At 42.7% G+C, this 22,957-nt stretch overlaps 1 protein-coding gene across 3 annotated transcripts; it reads right to left on the bottom strand.

The window, feature by feature from the left end:
* Window positions 1–15,237: 15,237 nt before the first annotated feature.
* Window positions 15,238–21,835, bottom strand: LOC147628170 (putative inositol transporter 2). Of its 3 annotated transcripts, none has more exons than XM_086813214.1 (5): window positions 17,658–21,835; window positions 17,384–17,578; window positions 16,339–16,453; window positions 16,067–16,155; window positions 15,238–15,914 (listed from the first exon to the last, which is right to left on the bottom strand). In XM_086813214.1, the coding sequence occupies exons 1-5, from the start codon at window positions 17,742–17,744 to the stop codon at window positions 15,453–15,455; spliced, it is 948 nt and encodes a 315-aa protein (XP_086669340.1). In that variant the 5' UTR covers window positions 17,745–21,835; the 3' UTR covers window positions 15,238–15,452. The 3 variants fall into 3 exon arrangements, with proteins under 3 accessions (XP_086669340.1, XP_086669339.1, XP_086669341.1); XM_086813215.1 differs by having other exon boundaries at window positions 15,341–15,560; window positions 15,770–15,914; window positions 16,067–16,453; window positions 17,658–21,824; XM_086813213.1 differs by having other exon boundaries at window positions 16,067–16,453; window positions 17,658–21,826.
* Between the last annotated feature and the right edge of the window lie 1,122 nt (window positions 21,836–22,957).

Below are 22,957 nucleotides of genomic sequence, written 5' to 3'. Positions count from 1 at the left end.
CGGCAATGGGCATGCTTAGGTGAGGCAAATGGGGGGAGGGGGTTTCGATGAAGCCAAGGAGGGAGGGATTGAAGAAGACGAAGGGGGGAAGCTGAGGCAAAGAGGAGCAATGGAGTCCTCCTAAGGGAAAGGACCAGAGGCACTCACACCAGGACACAAAAGGAAAGAAAAAACCAAGCCCTTGCCTTTATGGGCGGAGCACAAACTAGGGGGGAGGAGGAAGAGGGAATTTCAAAACATGAGGAAAAGGTTAGGACAAAAGGGCAGGGTAAGGGGGACCTTAGCAGGGCCAAGGTGTGAAAAGGAGGAGGAGATGATAGTAAGAAGGGGGCAGGAGGGGGGGAGCAAAGGAGAGCAGAGGCCCACAGAAGGAAGAAACACAAGGGGAAGTTCAACCAACTGATAGAAGTAGAGGGGGCATAAAGAAATATAGATGAAGAGGGACAAACAATGGGTGGAGAGAGAAGAAGAAAGGGGTGTAGGCTAAGGCGAGGAGGGGCAATAGACAAAGGCCGAGCAAAAACAAGCCGAAGGAGGTATAAGCGAGGTGAGAGAAGGAGGGGGGGTATTGGCTGAGAGGCGAGGGGATGGGGATGGGGGAAGGCGCTCAAACATAAGCAAGGGGGGCATAGCTTTTTCTCATGTGTTACTACCAATTTTCATAGTTCAACTTTTTCTTAGACCTGGGGTTCCTTTCGTGCCTTAACAAAGGTATTAATCTTTTCTAGCTCCTTGTTTTGTTCTTGTACACTTTTATAGCCTCGATGTATCTTAGCCATTGTGCATCTATCACTGATGTCATAACATGTTAGTATATCTAGCTTGATAGTGCTTTTTCCTTAACCATCTTCTAATGCACTTTTCTATTGGCAATGTTTAGGTTAGAGCTTGCTGACAACTTTGTTTCTGATGCATCGACAACCAACAATCCCTATTCTCATCATTAAAATAGAATTATGTATATCATGATTTTGTGATCAATGTATGGATGGGCATTGGAGAAGATGCAGGAATAAGCCAGTTGTACAGAGCTGGGAGTAGTGCACTATTGAACCCTTGACTAATGCTGAAAATAGGATGACGGTAGCTCAAGTGATGATGATGATACCGATTCCCATTGTATGAAGGTCACCTAGATGCCTTGAGTGATGCCTTGTGTGTGGGAGACAACTTTGCTGTAAATGTGCAGGACATCCAGAATGGTATAGATTTTTACATCATTAAGTGCATTGCTACAAAGGAAAAACTTGGCAAAGCACGATCAGACAATTGGGGTAATGTTTTGGCAACACGTTTATTGGTAGTTATAGGACACTACTACGAAAAACTCCACAATGATGTTTGGCAGCTGCTTATTATAGACAAGCCTCATGTTCTCATGTACTCACACTTGGTACGGGCCATCAAGTTCCATATGGAGCCTATACTTGGTCATACAAATCTTTATAAGTTGGATCAAGAAACCAAAGAAAATATTTATAACAGCATGCCTTTTAACCTATAGTTTGATCCTATTTTGCCCCATTTGTTTTGACCTGTAGTTCTCCTCTTGAAACTTAGGTGCTTGGACTTCTTTCATTAGGGTGAAATTTCAGCAGTTCTTTTTTTTGTGTGCTTTTACTCATGTTTTATCTACTGTGTACCTTGAGCTCCTACTTCATCCCATGTGGGCAATTTTATTTCCACACTTGTCTCTCTTGTACAGTGATTTGCTTTTAGTATAAATTTCTACTCCTTTCAAAAAAATGTTGAAAGTGTGAGTTGAAATACACCAAAATCTACAAGGACCAAATTGCCATATATACTCATATCAGTGCAACAAATCGTTTACAATTTTTTTTCATATGGAAATTACATAGGCTCTACATAGGTATACAAAGTTGACACAAAAATGACAATATAGTCTTTGCAATCAAAATATCATTACCCAGCCTAATGGCCTAATCTTGCTCTGAGCATTGCGGCCATTTGTACTTTTGGCCTTGCCTTGCTTGGCTTCTCCTTTGTTGGGAATCTCTAAAAGCAATCCACTCCTCATAAATCATTTCTAGACCTGCATCTAGGTTGTCTTTCATAGTCTTCATTGCCCTTAATTGTTTCTGATCTAACTGCATACCCCAAGGATCCACCTTTGCCCACTCTCTAGGTTCCATTGAGTTCACCTACTTGTACAACCACTGCCCCATATCTTGCATTAAGAACTTGCCAAAGCATTCCTCATCCAAATCAGTCATACCCGGCATGATAACAAAAGTGCCCTCTGGATTCCCAAAGACCTTGTAGAAAGAGTTGTGGACTATTAGGGTATTCGACTCGTTGAACTCTAGTTGATACATCCAAAACTGCTGCAAGCTCTTTAAAAATATTGGCTTGCCCCTAGGAAAGGGGAAGCTACACACTCTGCAGATCTCGTGCCCCATATATCCCCACAAATATCTAGAGGCATTTGGCAAGCAAAGTTGCAGCCTCTTCTCCACATTTTATGTCCTTGAACAGCTCCAGATGAACACATTGGCAAACATGTTGGCATGCATTAAGAACCGCTCTGCATCTTTCCTCACATAGTACCACTTATGCCCGTCTCTAACTTGAGTGACCTCATGAATATTGAATTCTAGTATAGATTGACTGCTATCGTTGACATCAAATGCATACATCAGGGTATTATTGATGTCTATAATTAAAGTCTTGTCTCTCTTCGTCATGCCTTCCCTAAACTGCATTGGCGTCTCATGCTTGGTGGTTGCCTATCAATCACTTCAACTTTAGCCGCTTTCACTTATAGAACCTTTACCCCTATATAAATACAAAGTATTGCAAATCATTAAGGGAAAAAGCAACATAATTTTTTATGGTGTAGGTTAGAGACATGATGAGACCATATTGAAATGACAAGTAAGAGTCCCATTGAATAGGGCCATGCAAGATCACATTTGAGTCTTCTTCTTCTTCCCTCTTTCTCTCTTGTGTGGTTATGGTGTATACATGCTTGCTTGATTGTGACTATGTGCTTGTAGGTGATGCTCTCTATCTTCTCTCCATTCCTTTCTTCTCTATCTCTCTCTCTTCCTCCTTGCACACATAAAGGCATTGAGATAGAAGTTGAGCTTTCCATAGCTCCTTCTCTCATTGCTCTCTACCTAGCACATGGAAGCTCCACTTGGGTGACACAAGTGGTGGTGGAGTGAGTCCCTAATCGAGGAGTTTACCCTCATAGGGTTGGCTAAGTGTATGCCCCCGATTCAACCCTTCCAACACTCATCACTCCTTCTCCCCTCATGCGAGGTGAACGTTCATTTAGATGAACGTTCTTGGTGCCCCTCTGCCAAGGATAGCACTTAGCTTAGGGTCCTTCACAATCTCTTCCTAAGCTAGAGAGCTATCTTGCCCATATGGAATGCAAATCCACCGGAAGTATGAGCGAGGTATGAGCTTGGTATGAGTCTTGTTTGACTTGTGTTCTTTTTGTTTTTCTTTGAAAAATGGAGTTACAATGGAGATTTGGGAAAAACAGGAGCTTTGTTTTTGCATTTACCATGGCATACTGGTTTCTTAGTTGAGTTGTTCGTGCTCCCGAGTGTGGTTGGGAAAATCCCCATGACTTGGGTTGATCCCTGCGTTCTTTCCATGGTGTTAGGGCTTCTCATTCACATAAAACAAGATATTGCACAGTAGTCGAACCCTTTATAATGAGGTTGTTTCTAAGACAACTAAAAAATGGGAAAAAAGATTGCATTAATGAATAACTTTTACAAAAGTCCCAAAATACTATAGGACATGAAATGTCAAAAAAGATTGCATTAATGACAACTTTTACAAAAGTCCCAAAATACTATAGGACGTGAAATGTCAAAATTTGGCATGTGAAATTCCATGCATTCAATGTTCTAAATTAGGGTAGGTTCTCCTACAAGACAAGGCTTTGGAGAGCTCCAAGTTAAATTGCAAGATAAGGCTTCTTCTTGGATTCTCTATTTGTAAAATCTGGACACGTACGACACGGTTTGTCTTTCAGATGAACATCGTATTTTCCAATGTGTGTATCATCCTCGTGTGAGTCGATCTTAAAAACTTGTGCTCTAGCCTCTACATTTCTTCTACCACCCTAGCTTTCATTTTCAAATCTAGCTTTATATTTTGTTGCTTCCTCTGATATTGACATGCGGTACCTAAATTTAATGCCATTTTACATGGCTGAGCCACATGCCTCCATGCTCGTATAGAGACCCATATTGTGGTTCTTTCTTACTTGCCATTGCAAAGAACCTTGTAGCACCATCGCTAGTAGGAGGGGTGGGAATGACACCTTCTCCATTCTTGCTCTGCACATGGTACCCACCTTCCCATAATGAATACACCTCCTCATCTGTGAGGTTAGTTCCCACAACAAATCGGCCATATTTTGGGTGGCAGATTGGGCTTTGGATCTATGTTGGCATCCACAATATAGTAATGAAGGATTTGGGCAAAACCACATTCATTATTTGATGAGGCTATTAGGATACTTGTGATACCCTTTGAATAATGCTGCCAATAGGCACACCCTTTTGCGAATCCGGCTATGTGTTGCCCCCCACACCTCTTACCACCACACGAGGAGTTTCACTACATGTGACCTTGTTGTCAATGCACGTCCTTCAGATTTCCCACGTTGCTTCATTCACCTTGTGCTCAATCACATAAAACTCTATAGCTTTCACTCTTCTTTTAGGAGCAGGTGGTCTCTTATGACGTATAGTTTCTTTGTCTCAGCGCGGCGGTCTCAGGGGGTAGGTTTCTTTTACATGGGTGTTCCTTCAGTTGCTTGATTGACTATTCGAACCACTTGGGCTAGGCTTGTAGACATCCATTCCATTAGTTTATCCAAGATTGGTCCTCTCCTTACGTACTTTCCTTGAGAGAAAAAAATGGCCTTAGTGCTTTGCAAATTTGCATTTTCCATATATTTTCCATATATGTAGTGCATGCATCATAAAGAGAAATCTCGTGTCTATACCCTTCCCCTACAAGCCAACTCCCATGCTTGCTCTCTGTTAGGTTTATTCTTGGAGTATTTAGAGCCCTTAATTCAACGACTCTCTCTCTTTCTCCCCACCCTCCCACAGCAACATCTCTCCCCTAAACATACTCGCGAACGATGGCTCTCTCTGCCTCGCATACTCTCCCCACCCTATGCTCTTTCCCTCTTGCATACTCTCCCCCTCTTGTGTATACTCTCTTTTAACCCTCATACTCTCCCCCCTTGCGCATACATATTCTCCCCACCCTCTCTCTCTCTCTCTCTCTCTCACACACACACACACACACACACACACCGCCCTCCCACTCACATCTAGCCACCCCGCAATATCTCTCCCATCTCTCCCTCCGACACACCATCCAACTAGCAATATGCCTCCCCGCACTCGATTACAATCTAAGGGCTTCCTTGACATGCCATGAGATTACCTATCTCAAGATGTGGTCATGTTGCAAGTCGCCACATCGAGCAATATGACCAATGCATTTGCTTTAGTTCCAGCCAAGACCTGCTCCAAGAATGCCCGACAATAATCGTGCTGCCACCAGAAGTGCCTCGATTATAAAAGAAGAGGATTCCATAAAGGAGAGTTTTGGCCAAGTGGTTGATCGACACATCTCCACTAATTCGATGGGGGATCAGTTGGTCGATGATCAACACTGCCTTCCCAAAGTGCCTCTATGTTGCCTTCTCTCGTAAACCTTGAAATCCACACGAATGAGGATTGTATTATTGAAGGGTTGATAAAAAGCATGAAAGAGAGAACTTACTAGACAACAATGGCATCATTCATTGTCTCGGAGAGTTTCCCAAGCCAAGAGCCTATTTCATTCGATCATCAGAGTGCAGTTGGTCCCAAACTATCACTGTTCGGGAGTTTGATATGGTACTAGAGCAGATGGAGGGATGACAACACATGGTTAGGATAATGTTGATTGTTTGGGATGGCAACCATTGTCTCAAATCTTAGCAAGAATGGGCAAGAACCACACGAGTTGACATAGACATGGTTCCAAAGGTGAATTATAGGGTGGTTCGATCCCTACAGGAGGAGGAGGCAGAGCTCCTTATGGTTCTGCACATGATGTTATTCATGTATTTAAAATTAACAAAGAACTTATATGTGATCATTCTACTTTTTTTTTGATTATGCATGCAATATCGCAAGGGTGACTAGCATTCATGTGGCAAAACATAATGGCACATGACATATTCATGATGTAGCATGTGGGGCTAGTCGATCCACATTCATTGTTGTTGAAGTTTAGCGATGAGGATCGTACATGGTCATAGAAAGATCTAACATATCGGGTGCCTAACAGATCTAAATGGCTAAAGCTTCTTCCCATGGCACTCCTCTCAGCATGTGGGGCTAGCTGATCCACATTTGTTGTTGTCAAAGTTTAGCGACAAGGATTGTGCATGGGTATAGAAAGCTCTAACATATCGGGGACCTAACAAATCTAAATGGCTAAATCTTCCCATGGCACTCCTCTCTCAACTGGTTTTCAAGGTACGTGCTCAAGTTAAAAACACCCTACAATGCAGTATTTTCTCGGGGGGTTCAAACATATGTAAGTATATCACGTGAGTTTAAATGAAGGGGTTTTTTATTCAAAATTTTAGGGTAAATTTATAGAAATACATTTACAGAAGAGGTTTTTTAATCAATTTTTTTAAAAAATGTAAGTCCATAAAGAAAAAGGGGTCATTTTATTCATAAAAAATTCACAGGTAAGAGGTTTTTTAAATACCCCTTGAACGCATGTGATACATAGGGTTTCTTAGTAGTGCACTCCTCAAGAGTATTTTGATTTACATAGATGTTTCTAAAATAGAAATGTATTGTAGTTTGATTTTTATGCCACATACTAAAAGAAGATTAGAGGCTTTCGTGAGAGCGAGGGAGAAGAGAGTACAACCAAAATGCAGACATGTTCAAAAATAATTACAGAGACGCTCTTAAGGAGACAGAGGTGCTGTTTACAACGAGAGGACATGAGTTGGTGCAAATAGCTAACCCTGATTGCGGTTAAGAATTCTTCAAGAAGGTGATCTCTTACTAGGATGGGGGTGACAAGGCTAGTCGATTCACTACTCTGAAGCTAGTAGATATCGCTCGTGTGCATGTTCCAAATGAAGAGTAAGACCATAAATTTTCTATCCATGCATTAAACTTTTTTTATATGTAGTAAGACACGTAAAGTTTGGTCACAATGCAGGAAATGTAGGCTCATGATTATATTGGCGGGTGGAGAGTTCCCAATGAGAGATACCCAGATTCCTTCTTTCAATAGAGCATTCTTCACATGGATACATCGCCGCCATGTGTATTAGCTCTAATTGATGGAATACACACTATAACTATATGCAAAGTTGGAGGACAACTCACTCGGTACTATAGCGGGCAGGCGTGAGAGAGTGACACGCGACTCCAGGGTGGGTATCGTGGACGCTTTGAAAGCTTTTAGGAAGACGCACTTTGAGAAGGTGTTCCTTAGGTGGAAAGGGAAAATGCAAGCCACCCTTGATCCTGAACACCAACCACATGATGACTGCTATTACTCGATCATGTGTGTCTCATTTTATTGTTAGTCTCTCTTAAGGAAAGAGTATCCGAATGTTTTTATATTAGGTGGACAGAGAAATTGTGTGTGTCATTGGGTATGTATTCCTGAGCACCCATCATCAGTGGGGCGAATGCATGGGTGCAGTCTAAGAGGACACAAGATTGTACCTAGAGGATTGAATCGACGAGTTATGGAACAAGGAGACATGGACATCTTGCCCATGATGGCTAGACTACCCCAAGGGAGACTCTCAAATCGAAGCTAAGGAGTCTTAGAGTACGTAACATTGTATATGGTAGTATTTTTATATGAATTTTGAAGTTTGTATTGGGAGTTTATATGGGTTGGGATGTAAGAGCAAAGAAGGGCAAGATGTTGGCCATGAGTAGTAGCCCAAGGAGAAGGGAAAGAAGGCTCTCCCACAAACAGACGTGTCTCATCATCCATGGCCAAGATAGAAACGCCCAAAAAGAGGACACAGGGGCCAAAGTGGGAAGGGGAAGATATGATGATGAGAGCACCCCTGATGATGCTAATTGAAGATTGGGAATAACATTTTGTGCTTCTCCTTGTCCAAATCAAGACTTCAATTTAGAAGTGGTGGACCCTCTCCACTTGTGATTGAACTCCAACATTGATCACCTTTGTCTCGCTCTATTAGGAAAGAGAAAACACACGTATGATCTCTCACCCATGCTAGTTACATCTCCCATTTATCGAGGTTAGATAGTGTAAAAAGCTTATATGTTGTGGTGTTCCAGGAATCTCGCACTAGTGCAACAATTCATGGGATTGTTGATGAGGATTGGGAACCATAGACGCCTTTGGTGTGCGCAAATTTTCCTACAATTCTTCCTCTCTCCAAGTCAGAGCATATAGTTCCCCAATTGAATGTGTTTAGGGAGGTGCTTATGGAGTCTACCTTTGTACTTGCAAACAGAGTTTCTACATGCCAATGGCACTATGGTGTGTACTTTATGTACAGAGCACTTGGGGATTGCAGTAGTATGAGAGGTAAAAAGTTACAATTTAACCTTGCGTAGGACTTTGTTCATGCGTCTCCTATAATACATGTATCTCATGTTAGAAGATGGATGAGAAGAGGTGAGTGAAAGAGTGGATTGTAGTCATTTTAGATTTAAAGTGAACCACCATGAATTCCCTAACATATTTACATGTGTGTGCATGTAGGTCTCTATTTTGGCCATCTTTACGCACCCCCATCACACCGCATCGAGTCGCTTGAAGTATGATAGGCAGGGCAGCGATCTAGCTACTAATAACCCAAGTTTTGAGGTGGATGATGATGTCTTAATAGAACCTAAACCTCGAGAGGGAACCCACCCATACATGTTGGATGCAGACGGGAATCCCATTCAATACACTGCTAAGCATAGTGAGGCTTTTGCAAGGTTAGACTAGCTTTGTATATGACATTTGTTTCAAGTAGTGTAATCATTTCATATTCATTATCTTTTATATTATTTAACATTCAATGGACTTGTAATGAAAGAAGCGTGTATGGTAGGTGGTTACTCGAGACATTCACCGATCGAGGGGATGCTATTCTAGATTACTTTGCCAGAACTGGGACCCTTGCTAGATTTTGCACCATCTTGATGATTTAGGGAAACATTTTTTCAAGGGAGACATCACTGATTATGCTCGACAAGAGCAATAGAGGGACATGGGGACCTCATCTCCACATGATCACCACCACTTTCCTCCACCCATCCCATTTTCCATGAGCCCACACAAGGTCAAGTGCTTCCTCATGGCCGTGTGGTGTTCCATTGGAGACCCCATTTTGACATGTAATGCCTCATATGTCCCCCATGATTCCTCATATGATGCCCTCATCATGGGTGGACACAATGTCCCAAACTAGCGAGGTCGCTATTCCCACCTGCACCATTTGGTAGAGCTCCCCATATGCAGCCACCTTACTTCCATTGGTAGCAGACGTGCCACCTTCTTTGATGTAATACATCTTTTGTAATACCAAAAAAATGTTGAGTTTTCATCATATTTTTTTGCACTTAACTTGGTGCTATGACAATCTTCACATTCCCCATTGCTTTTATAAATAGAGAGAGATGGAGTGAGAGAGAGATTGATTGAAAGAGAGAAAGATTGAGTGAGAGAGGGAGATTGTGTTATTGTCTATGTGTGTCATAAGTTATCCTCATATATAATAGATATTTTTATATGCTTTCAAAAGTTATTTTTATATGATATTTTTGTAGCCTAGAAATAGAGTAGACTTTTTCATTAACCACTACTCTTATTTGAGGGATACATCCCACCAACCAACCCTTATTTCTTTATATTGGCATAGGTTGGATATACACTCTATTTTCATGGCTTCATCCACCAATCCCTCCAATAATACAACATTTGCAAGCATCTTAATTAAAGCTCTTGCATCTTTCATGCACCTCAGAGAAAAACAACCAAGATCGGATGCCCTTTGGGAGGCATGGACAACCACATCAAAAGTGCACGAGCTCTACAAGAAGCTCACAAACAAAGAAGGTGGTAGAGCTTGTAGATAAAACATGCTAGAGGTGAAAGCAGCAACAGCCATTAGGATGTGGAGAGCCTTTGGCATTATTTAAGAGGCAAAAGAGGCTCCTCTTTGAGGAGAAGTTGCCACCTTCATCACGAATTTGGGGTAGTCAGAGTAGTCAAAGGTGATAGTTGAGGCCCAATAGTATTATAAGGTCTTAAATGCTTTCTTATATTATTGCTTGTATTCAACATCTCCTAGGTGGTTGTCATAATATGCAAAACTCTTATAACTTTCTTTGGAATATAATGGAAGTTTCATCTTTCTATGATGTCTTTTAAGTGTGAGATAAATAAAGTTGCTATGAAATTGTAGTAAATTGAGAGAAGAGAGAGAGAGAGAGAGAGAGAGAGAGAGAGAGAGAGAGAGTCTATGGCCAATTTGTAGCACGCATCCAATGTGGGTTTTGAGACAAGAGCAGACAGTCATGCATTTCTTCTTATTGGGAAGTCAACCTTTAAAATGTTGCTCATTATACGACCCTCATTATCAAAGTGAGCCTTGGCTGCATCCCAAATAACCCTTTAGCAATGTTAACTAGCCACCAAATATTAATGGGGAGTTGGAAACTCTCTCCTTCACTCGCTTATCAACCATATGAGCATCTTCCATGGACTCTTTGCTACTAGTCTCGCTTGAACGCATACCTCTCCAAACAAGAACACTTTAATATGTGCTAGCCGAAGGGCCACATCCAATACTCCTCTGGTAGGAAGATCCTTGGAAATTTGATGCACTATTGTTTGGAGTGACTTCATCTTCCAAAAATTTTCTTAATCTCAAGTGTATGAAAGGAGGTTTTAGCATGCCAAATATTGATTTTTGGACCCATATTTTTATTTGTGAGCTTTTGGTTACCCAAAGGCTAAGTTATTCATTTATTCACGACGTGAATAACTCTAGTTTTTGACATCCAGTGTTTTCACTTATCCTTTTGATCCGTATTGTTTCCTTAGTTGGCTAGACTAGGTATCATTCACAAATACTTTATCTCAAAAGATATTCATGATGTGAAAATCAAAAGATAGTCCTACATGAATAACTGGTGATAGTCATAGTTCTGAAAAACGCTTTTAGACCAAACCTTTTTCAAATTTTGGTGTGACGAACCAAACAAACCATAAAAGAAGGCGGTGACACAAGAGGCTAGGGTAGGGGGTTGCAAAGGTGAAGCATATGCATGCACAAGGCTTAAAAGAAACGTTGAAGTGTCTTGTACCACCTAGTGGAAAAGAGTCCGAGAGTTGCAGGAAAGGGTAGTCCATAGTGACAAGAACACATAACAAGAGAAACACCCACCACAGTACATTGAGATTGATGAGGAAACTGAAAGATGGAGGACCCCTTGCAGAGTGAGAGGCCAAGCGCAACATTGGGGGGATGGAGAGTCTCCTCCTTGCCTTGGCCAAGATATCCCACTAATGCCCAATCACTTCTCTAGGGGAAAAACATTGCCAAGAAATGTTGGGTCCCTTTGCACCTCACAGGAACATGGCGGCTACTATGGAGCAAGAGAGGGGTAGAGATGGGGAGGATGAGGAGAGAAATCACGAGCATCGTTGCCCTCCCACAAGTAGAAAAGTCCTAAGAAGTTCTACCGGCCATGAGTCCAAGTGCAAGGACCCCAAGGTGCATCCCACCATTGGCGTAAGCAAGGAATCGTGGCCTTGTATGAGATTCGTCGGCATTACCAAAATAGCATTGATCTCCTCATTCGGAAGGCTCCCTTTGTTGTGCACATGGTATGTGATCCTTCAAAGCTATAAGACCAATTTTCAAATGCAAGCCGTCCCACGCGCTTGAAGCTATCCAAGAAGCTGCATAAGCTTACCTCGTCACCTTGTTTAAAGACATTAATTTGTGTGCAATCCATATGCAAAACAAGTAACCATCATGACAAAGGATATCCAAGAAGCTGCATAAGCTTACCTCATCACCTTGTTTAAAGACACTAATTTGTGTGCACTCCATGCGAAACAAGTAACCATCATGACAAAGGATATGCAGCTAGCACAACGATTAAGAGGCAAGCAAAATAATTAGTACTTCTACCTTTGTATTGACTTTTTCAATGTATAAGTCTACTATGTTTGAATGTGTGCAAAAGTAATCAAACTCTATGTGAATGGTATTGTGAGAGAAATCTAGTTCTGAGTGAATATGAGTTTATGCAACAAGAAGAAAGTGGTCTTTCTTTGGGGGGCGCGCGGGGGGGGGGGGGGGGGGGGGGGGGAGACTCTAGCTCAAGGTGAGCATGTTCCACCATTGTTCTGGTCTAAACTGCATCCTCAAGGTCGGCTTTGTGTATAGGGATTTGCACACTTACGTCCTCTTTGATTATTTTTTAATCAAGAAATTGCCTTAATAAGGCATGATTTTTCATTATTTATCTCTTATTTCTCTTCCCTTTCTAGGGAATTTGATAGAATAAATCCTGGATGAGAGGTCCATATAGTAGCATTTTAGCTTGCTACCATTTAAAGGTATTTACCTCTCGTTATTGGTCTTTTGTTTTTTCTCCTTTTTCTTGTGAATTTGATAGAGTGTGTCGTCCATAGTAGCATTTTAGCTTGCTATCATTGAAATAGCCTTTGCCTTTAGGACACTTAGCAATGTTACTTTAGACCGATGCCTTGATTTTTCATGGGATGGAACCTTGCGTTTTTGCTCCCCTAAAAAACTATCGTCGTAGGAGGTTCTTAGCAGTTCTTAGATACTCTTGGCATAGGTCTTTGGGCCATTGCTTTAGTCTCCATGGGGTGGTGGCTTATGTCTATTTGTTGTGAAAAAAAAAGTACCAAAAAAATACATCAATCAGTAAAAATAAATTTCTTTTAAAATAAAAACAAACTTTTGCTATGTAAATAACTGTCTAATCACAAGCAATTTTGCTTCTAGAGTTGGCATCTTGCTTTAGATAGTTCATGTGCATTGTGTTTTGAGACTGCAATCATAACCATAAACATACTCTTGCACTAAGTTCATTATACTCGTTTATATAAGTTAGATTTGCATTAATTTTCATCTTTGTAGCATCTTTGGGAAGTTTGACTAGTCTTATCTCCATTGTATGATGACTACATCTATGAATGTTCTTTTTCGCTAAATCTTGCTTATTTTCCCAAGAACACCTTACTTGTTATTTTTGTTACTATGCATATAATGCCAAACTTTGTGTTGCTTTCCTCATGCGGCATCGACTTATCTTCATCAACATCTTCCGAGGACGAAATCTGCATCAAGAAGGGGGACATGTTAAACCACTGCTAGAGATATCCACAATGTTAATGCCGGCCACCTTACATCTTCAACAATTTTGAAAATTCCGAATTTCGTTGGAATCTGCTTATATTGTATTATTTTGTGTGTGTGATTGTTGTTTGTCTATTAAAGACAGAGTACGGGATCTTAGGTGGAGAGTACTAGTTGTGGATTAGATCACTTGCATTCCCAAACTTTTGATAAAATAAAATCTTGTAAATCAGCTTGTTATTAATGTCAAACTCCATGTAGCTTTCATGAAAATTCTCAAGGTTTTAACTTAGGAACAACTACATAAGATGCCCTAGTGTGACTCCTCACAAACTAAACTAAGGGCTTAGGAGTACATCCTCCTTGTAGCTCTCCTTTACTCAAGTACTACATGAATTGCCTCTTACATGTAGCTTAGGTACGACAATCACTTGAATTATAAGAAGCTCACAACCAACCAACACACGCTATCCATATCAAAGATTTCAGCCTACTAAGCTCAATCAACTGACACATGTGGATTGTTTTTAAACGTATAGCCATCTTTCAACCCTCAGGGTCTTCCTTGAGTTCAATGCACAATTAAAGGGGCTAACACTAGTCTTGTTTGATAAAAGCCAATTTGTGGGTTTTAAAACTTTAAAATAATATTATTTCTCTTTAAGAATATTGTTTCAAAGAAATTCCTACTAGGAAAAAACTCTCTACACAAGATATTAGTTGGGGAAAAATAATCAAAGCGCCAAAAAAGAAATAAAACATAGACTTATAAGGCGATCTTTAGGCACTTTTAAATAAATTTTACTTTTAAAAATACCTTAAATAAATCTTTAAGCACACTACAAATGCAATACAAAAAATATTTTATATGCATTCAAGCCATTGTCATGTACCTTCCATCAAATAATTTAGACTCTCTTGTATGCACATCTCCTTGAAGATAAGGTGTGCCTTCTATCAAATAATTTAGACATAAGGCTATTATAACATTTTGTACTATTTTTGGTAATTTTGAAAAACATAAATTCACAAGGTATATGATTTGTTTTACTTTTATGAAGATAGATGCTTACTAAACAAGCATTCTCAAGTAGCTTTATGCTTGCTAGCCAAGAATGTTTATTAACCAAGTATTCTCAAGTAGGTTGCTAAACAAGCATTCTCAACAATCTACATGCTTGTAGCCAAGGATGCTTACTAACCAAGTATTCTCAAGTAGCTTTACACAATTTTAAGTTAATTTGTCTTTCCATTTCTTCAAAAATCTCAAGTAATCCTTAAGCCACTTTTGTGGCTCAATTACTAAACTAGTGCTAGCTCAAAACTGTGTGCGCATCAATCAAATCTGCTTTGATAAGCATGAAAATGCTAGGAGGAGGCCTTGGAAGCCTTGTAGCTTTTAGCACGTAATAAACCTTCTAAGTGCTTTTTAAGTAAAAAATGCCATATATGTAGATTTCTTTTTTATAGGTCACTTGCATAAGCTAAAACAGCCCATAAAAAATCTTCTGAGTGCTTTTTAAGTTAAAAACACCCTATATGTGGCCCTCTTTTGTAAAGGTCTCTTATACAAGAAGCTAAGATAAAGACACATTAGAAAATAATTACAAGATAATGTAAGTTTAATATTGATCCTTTTCAAAACTCAAAAGCCAATTATTAGAGCACAATTTAAAAAATCCTATCAGCCAATTATTAGTGCACAATCTAAAAAAATCCTAATGGCCACTTGAGTCTTCCAGATTTTTATGCATCCACAAGAACTTGCAAAATTTCATATGCAATCAAATTCATGTAGTGTCCAAGCCCAAAAACAATGCCTCACATGATCAATCATAAACCTCCTTTGAAAAAAAAAAATCGCTGTCTTGTCATTTTTTATACAGCACTTACGTTGGCAAACCTATTTAAACATTATGAAGAAATGTGTTTTCCCCTTAAATTCACGAAGGCCCTTTATATGTCTCTTTATGAATTTAGACCATGCCTGCCTTTCCTTTGAAGGAAATAACAGCATGATGTACCACAAACCTATGAATCCTCAAACCCTTTGACTGTGACCACTGTCTCTGTACAATCCTCCTTTAGTCTCCTCCTTGAAAAGCCTCTCAACTTCTTCAAAAGAAAGACCCTTGGTTTCAGGAACAAACTTCCAGACAAAAATCAAAGCAAATAATGCAATTAGCCCAAAGATGAGAAACGTAATCATTGTCCCTACAACCTCTACAAGAGAAAGGAACAATTCTGATACTATCAGGTTTGATAACCAGTTTGACATTGCTGCAATGCTTCCACATACACCTCTGTACTGCAAAGGGTATATCTCTGAGTTTACAGTCCAGGGAACAGGTCCCATACCAGGAGAGAAAAAGATTATATAAAGGCCAAGACCCAGCACAGACATCCAGCCAAAATTCCCTGGGCAAAGACTTGAATACCAAGTCCGAGACTGTTCTGTGCATGTAGCTGAGCTGCCCAACTGAAGGCAACTACCAGCATTCATCTGAAAGAAAAAAAAAAGTGAGTTATAACAACAATGTCATTGAGGCCTGGGTAATGATGGAAAGTTAGTTATAACCGTCACGCTTCGTTAAGACAAGGTTCTGATGGAAAGTTTTAAGTGCCACAATAATGTCTGCTGACAAGATTATATACCAGATTCCCTTCAGCTGCACAGAAACCACACCCTCGTAGCAAACAATCATTGCAGGTCCACAACACGACTTTCGAAGCATTCACAAATGCTGGACACACGACATCCGAAGCTTCTATTTCAAACGACGGTGATGATGCTGCCGACAACCGAAACGACACAGACAACAGCAGAAGGGCCACTATCACACCAATCAGGCTAGAGATAGCTAGATGTCTTCGTCCAATACGATCTATCAGGTACATTCCTGCGATAGTGCCAAGTGCATTTGTACCAGCAATTATTAATGACAGCATCAAAGCCAAACGTTTGGATGTGAATCCAGCCATCTCCATGATCGTAGGACTGTAATACATTACAGTGTTGATGCCCACAAACTGCTGAAACACCTGCAAATAGAAACAAATATTAAGTTAGAAACACAAGTATTAGTGCATGTATAGTTTGACAGGCATTGTCATGGCACTCAGACACGCAGACACTTAGGGGAGATACATCATATCTATCATGTGGAACGAAGACGTGTGGAGAGATGGGAGACATTGTCACTATCATGTAGGTGACATGTACACACATCAAACCTGATCATCTCTATCATGAAGCAGGTCCGTTGCATTTGATGTGCGTATGACCCACATCATCTCTTCTCATGAAGCAGGTCATGTATATCATCTCTATAATGTACACTGGCAACCCACATCTCTATCATGGTGATGTACATCATCTCTACTATCATGTGGATTGATTAGTTACCCATACCACCTTTTTCATGAAGTAGGTCATGTACACCATCTCCATCATGTGGGTTGATGAGCACATCATCTCTATCATCTGAGTTGATTAGTCACTCGTATCATCTTTTTCATGAAGGTCATGTACACCATCTCCATCATGTGGGTTGATGTGCACATCGTCTCTTATGATGAAGCAGGTCATGTACATCATCTTCATAATGTGTACATCTCCATCGTTAAGCAGGTCATGTACATCATCTCCATCGTGTGGATTGATGTGCACATCATCTTTATCTGAAGCAGGTCATTTACATCATCTTTAATCATGTGGGTTGATGTGTACACACATAAACCCACATCATCTCTATCATGAAGCAGCTTGTATACATAATGTCCATCATATGGGTGGATACGTTCGCACATCGACCCACATCATCTCTATCACAACCTTTGTGGCTGCCGACTGTACGGCACTTCTAGGTCAACAAGTGGGTGATTATACTGCATCATCTCTATCATGTGGGTTATGGTGTGCCACACATGTATGTCATCAGATCAGGACTCCTGGCTGATTCGATACTATACCTGAAGGCCAACCCCAACAATTAATGCAGCTCGTACTTCCTTTCTTTCCAACAGCTCAAACCATCCTAAACTTCTTGTGGAATCCTCCATATCAAGGCCCTTGTTGACTGAAGACGTTAGCTCCTGGATTTCGTGTTCCAGTTGTTCTCGAGGATAAATTTTTTCAAGTACAGCTACTGCATCTTCACATTTGCCCTGCATGGTAAACTCACCATATGTTATATACTGTCATATATTTTAAAATTCTTCAGAAAGATGTTTGGAAGCAACTTGCCTTCCAGAAAAGCCAGCGAGGAGATTCCGGAAGAACTAACGTCAAAACAAATTGCACGGTTGCTGGTACAGCTGATACCCCCAGCATCCATCTCCAAGTCCCAGGAACCTACAACATAAACAAAACTAAGCCTCTCTCACTCTCTCTCTCTCTCATGATATGATATGGGGTGTGATGGCACTATGTGAAGCAGTACTTGGCCGCCGAGTACATGCATCGTGGCCTCTTGCGGAGATATATGTAGCACTATTGGGATTAAGCAGGGCTGCCCACTCTCACACTTCTTAAGTCTATACATTGATGAGACTGCAGTATTTGTGGACAGCTTCGAAGGTAGACGCTCTCCTGGCCCAGACAGTAGCGCCCGTATTGCTATATGCTGACAACATTGTCTTGATCTCATATTCAGCTGAGGATTTGCAGAAATACTTGGATGTGTTGAACAGATTTTGCAGGGAGAGACCTTTCAGTCAATTTGGGAAAAACCAAGGTTATGGTCTTCAACACATCACTCCACGATTATCTTTTTTATATAGAGAAGCCCCAGTGGAGATTGCGCATCAGTACACATACCTTGGAGTCACTTTTACAGCTGCCCAGTTTTGCATGACCACAGCTGCCACTGACCGACTTGCGAGGGGGCATGCCACTCTAGCCCGTCTAGAAAGAGTGTACATTTCCAGGGCTAAGTGTTGGCTCTTTGACACTTTAGTACAACCAGCAGCTATGTATGGTGCAGCCTTCTGGGGGCCAGGCCTACGAAAGAATGAGTGGAGGAGCATAGAAAGGCTACAGGTGATGATGATGTCACGCATAATCAGGTGTGAGCCGTATGTACCCCATGACATCATGCGTGCAGAGTTTGGTGTGGCCCCATTGGTTATAGATGCCCTCTTTCAGACCGTCACATTCATTCAGCATGTATACACTCTTGACAAAGATCACCTCCCATGGAGAGCACTAAAGTCCTCTATGCAGCTATATCGCAAGAGGGAGAGGGAGTGGGTGAGGCGCGCTGGACTGCCCTCCTCCTTGTCCACACAGCCACCACCATTACTGATACATGCACGGTATTTGGACGTAGTTGAGTGGTTTCATGCACATGGCATACAGAGGGACCATCTCCCCCCATTTCAGTATAGCTTAGATTCCCCCTACCACGGCCTCTCACAACATGAGATCAAACGGATCATCTGATTAGATCTACTCAGACTACACATACATCGGACATGGGTGTTGCTGTCAAGATTGGTAAAAAGTGTGAGTTCTATAGAGATCACTCATTGAGACTCTTTGAGCATGGATTCATGGAGATCCCAAGATACATACAAATACACACGTCACATGCTATGCATATCGCGATTGACCAGCTCAAGGTATCCTCCCACTGCCTCACAGCCGAAACCCTAATGAGGTTTCCTAGACCTGACCGCGATGGATTGTGGCTAGCAACTCACCATGGCCCCAACCTAGTGTCCCATACCACTAGGCCGAACCACCTACCTTGCAGCTCCATGGCCACGAGATCCTAAACCCTTCCTTGGTAGCTCCATGCCACCGTGTGATTACTTGACCTCTTCTTTGATAAGTGACCCCAAGGTCACTTTTATAGTAATAACCCGGCTATTATTGGGCCTTGCTTTATTTATAAGCTTTCATGCTTTACTTATAAGCTTTTAGCCATTATTAGCTCTAGGCTATTAATTATAAGCTCTTAGCCAATCAAGACCTCTTCTTGCTAGCAGCCCTTAGCCCACGTATGAACCCTCCAAGTCCCCACGCCCTAGCTAAGCCTTAACCCTAATCTTGGGTTAACCTTAACCCTAATCCTGGGTTAGCACACGCCCCTAGCCTTAATCCTAGGCTTGTTGGGATGTAACATGCTTCCCCCCTTCAATTCAATTCACGTCCTTGTGAATGTATAAGGAGACAAGCCTATGTAAGCCAATCCCTGGATCCGGACATCCTCCATAGCATCTACTCATGTCTAACCTCTTACCTAGGCCAATGTAAGACTCCTCTTGTAGAGCCTGGTACAAAGATCCAATTGCTTACTATCAATCCACCTCTCATCCGAGAGTTGAATCCCAATAGGACATCTAGTCACAAAGTGCAACAAGCTCTACCGTAATAACCCTAGCACAGACACACATCGCAACTCAACTGTCATACCAGATGGCATCCTGCATTTGTTGTTGGCAAACACTAGTCCACTGAACGCACAACCAAGTCCTAGTGCCATGTGCTTCCAGTACAAGATCTCCCATGTCAAATCCTCATCTGAAACTCAACGAACATTGTGTTTTCACACAGAGCTAGTAGATACTCACGTCTACTTTAGGGCAAGCCTAAAACTCCCCATCAATTTCTGCGTATGTTCCATGTCCTTGAACAGCTTGAAGACAGCATATGGCTAACAGCCACTTTCACCCCACCAAATTGGGATGAAACAAAGGTCAAGGCAATCCCATTAACAAGATCTTGAACGACAATGGTTATAACATATTCCACCACCAACATGTCCATGTCACGGCCCTGTGTATTTTTGGCAATTCGTCACGTACAGTGTATCCCTAGCTGGGGGGTGTGGGAAGAGCCAGTGAACATTGGGCATGGGGGTCAATGTGCAGGACATTTGTTAAATGTTCACACTTGGGGTCAAAGGTGACACTAGGTATTATTAATGTTCCTTTTCATAACCCCATGTGGGGGGAGGGGACAAAGGTTTGAAAACCATTAAAAAAACAACACCCTTTTTGGGAGGATCGTGGCCCCTTGGGGGTGACTCTTTTTTTTGGCAGGGGGACTCCACCTGGGAGGAAGGCGGGCTGAACTGCATTTTTTTTCTAGCTCTCTCTTTTCGAAGGGTTTGGCAGTTCAGAGGACTACAGGCGGCTGCAAAAGGCGCAGGGCTGCGGCACGCTTGCTCTCTCTCTTGGCAAGCAGGCGGGTAAACTGCAGGCGGTGCACAGCCGAGCAGGTATTCTCACGCGCTCTCTCTTGGAAGGAGGCGGGCAGCAGGAGGTGCAGTACAGCAGGACACGCATTTCTCTCTCGTGAAAAAGCAGTTGGGCTGGACTGCGCTTTCTCTCTCTCTCTCTTTGGTGGAAGGTGGCGTAGGATTGCAGGCGGGTGCAGGACAGGAGGCGCTTTTCTCACACCCTCTCTCTCTCTCTCTCTCTCTCTCTCTCTTGGAAGGCAGCTGCAGGAGGCGCAGTACGGCAGGAGGTGGGAATGAACAGGGCACAGGCTTTCTCTCCCTCTCTTGGCAAACTGGAGGTACGGGTTGCAAGCAGCGCACACAGGCGCACAGCCGAGGGGAGGAGGTGGTGAAGAAGAAAGCAAGTAGCTTTCTCTCTCCTGTGTGTGTAGGGTGAGACCCAGAGCTTGGACTCTCTTTCTCTCTCTCTCGCGCCGCGTGCTTGCAAACGAACAGGTGGTGTTTGAGTCTTTTCTTTCACTGGCTCGTGACTGTCTTGTAGGTGCTCCTCTGGCCCTTTGTGAGAGGAAGGGTTTGGCAGTTCGGAGGGTGGAAACAGGGCAACCCGAGGAACGGTTTTGGACAAGTCTGTGGGCTGATGTGTGGCTGTGTTTTTGGCTGCGAGTAAGGGCAATTTGGCTACGTTGTTCGAGGCCTCTTGAATGTATTTTCTTGGTATAAAGGGATGCAAGTTTGTGTATTGGAATTAGCACAAGACTGTGCGGGACTTCTATGTTAAGAAGATCAAAGGTGTGAACATCTTGGGCATGCTATTACTTTCAGCCATGTTTGGCCATGTTGTACTCAATTGGACTCTTCCTTGAATGTAAATAAAGAAATACCGAAAGGGGCGCCAAACTTGGGGCCAACAGATATCATTGTTTTCTTGTAGGAGCGCTCTAGCTCCCTTTTGTCTGTTTTTTTTTTCCGAGAAAAGATCCTTTCATTAGTTATATAAAAACGCCCGTAGGGCTACAAAAGATCCTCTCCTGCTCATAAGAAAACAAAGCAGAGATCCAAGCAAGGCAGCTAGGGAGACTCTCCCTAGGTGCAGAAAAATACAAATATCAGTACAAAGACTGAGGGGCTATATCATACAATAGGAGGGGGGAAAAGCCAAACAGGTGGCCTATAGTGCCAGCGGGGGGAACCCGCGTGTAGGGTATAGAAGGGGCCGCTGCGCCAGGTGGTGTGGAAGGCCTGGCGCCGCAAGATCGCCTCATCCGAGTCACCCCGGATGCGGTCATACTGTCCTCGCAGAGTGTGGATCAACTCCTGCCAAATCCCCCGAACAGTCTCTGCTGGTGGCTCCAGTCTCCCCTCGAGGCCCTGAAACACCGGGCTCTCCAGGTGAACCATATGGTGAGGCTGCTGAGGAGCTCCCATCGTAGATCCCTCTCCTGTGTCTAGCCGGCGGACGAGAAATCCGGTGAAAGAACTAGGCGAGGCTAGCCCCTAATGAATCTGATGGCCTGGCTGTCCTCCTCCGTCTCATAGCAAGCCCTGACGAAGTCGACCAAGCAGCGGCACCCCACGTATACATACCCTTTGGAGAGAGGGGGGGCAGAATGCGCAGCATCCGTAGCCAAATATGGAGAGAGGGGGGGTAGAATGCGCAGCATCCGCAGCCAAATCTGTTGTGCCTGAGACAATCCCATAGGCAATGTCTCTGTGTCTCCATAGGGTGGCCGCATCGGCCGCAGGCCGCCGGAAGACCGCTGTAGACAAGCTAGGTGCCAACTGCAGAGCCTCTGTGGGCGACCAGCCATTGGAAAGTCGAGATCCTGCGTGCCTATCGACTAGCCCAGAGCCTGGTCCAAAAATCCTCCAGAAACTCCTGTGAGAGTCCCTGTAGCCGCCAATGCTCCGATGCAACTGGAGAGACCAATCCCCTCGCTGTCAAAATATGTCGCCCCAACCGAACAGTATATTGGAAAAAGGTGATCTCTGTGGCCCCGGGGGATGCATAAGGATCATGACACTCGTACTCGCCAGGGTCCCACTGGAGCCGGGCCAAGGGGCGCGCTGCATAAGCCCATATGCGCCAATCAGAGTCCACACCTGCAGGGTCTGGGTCAATATGCCACTTCCAAGAAGCGGCGGCCACTACCCGTATCCTCTGAAAAATGCACTCTACAACCAAAGGTGACTCCACCTCCACTCTCTGAAGTCTGCCCTCATCCTGGATCTCATAGTATAGGCATCTACCATCCTCAGTGCAAGCTCTGACAGCAATCAGGATCTCCAACTGTGTAAAGGCTCCCATCCACCGTGGGGCCACTGGCTCGAGAGGCGTGAACGACTCCTCTGTAAGTGCCTC

Source organism: Cibotium barometz, chromosome 19 (assembly GCF_041138505.1).
Source record: "Cibotium barometz isolate CiBa-2024 chromosome 19, ASM4113850v1, whole genome shotgun sequence".
Lineage (NCBI taxonomy): Eukaryota > Viridiplantae > Streptophyta > Polypodiopsida > Cyatheales > Cibotiaceae > Cibotium > Cibotium barometz.
The sequence above is the reverse complement of the archived record's forward strand: the minus strand, read 5'-3'. Positions and strand labels throughout refer to the sequence as shown.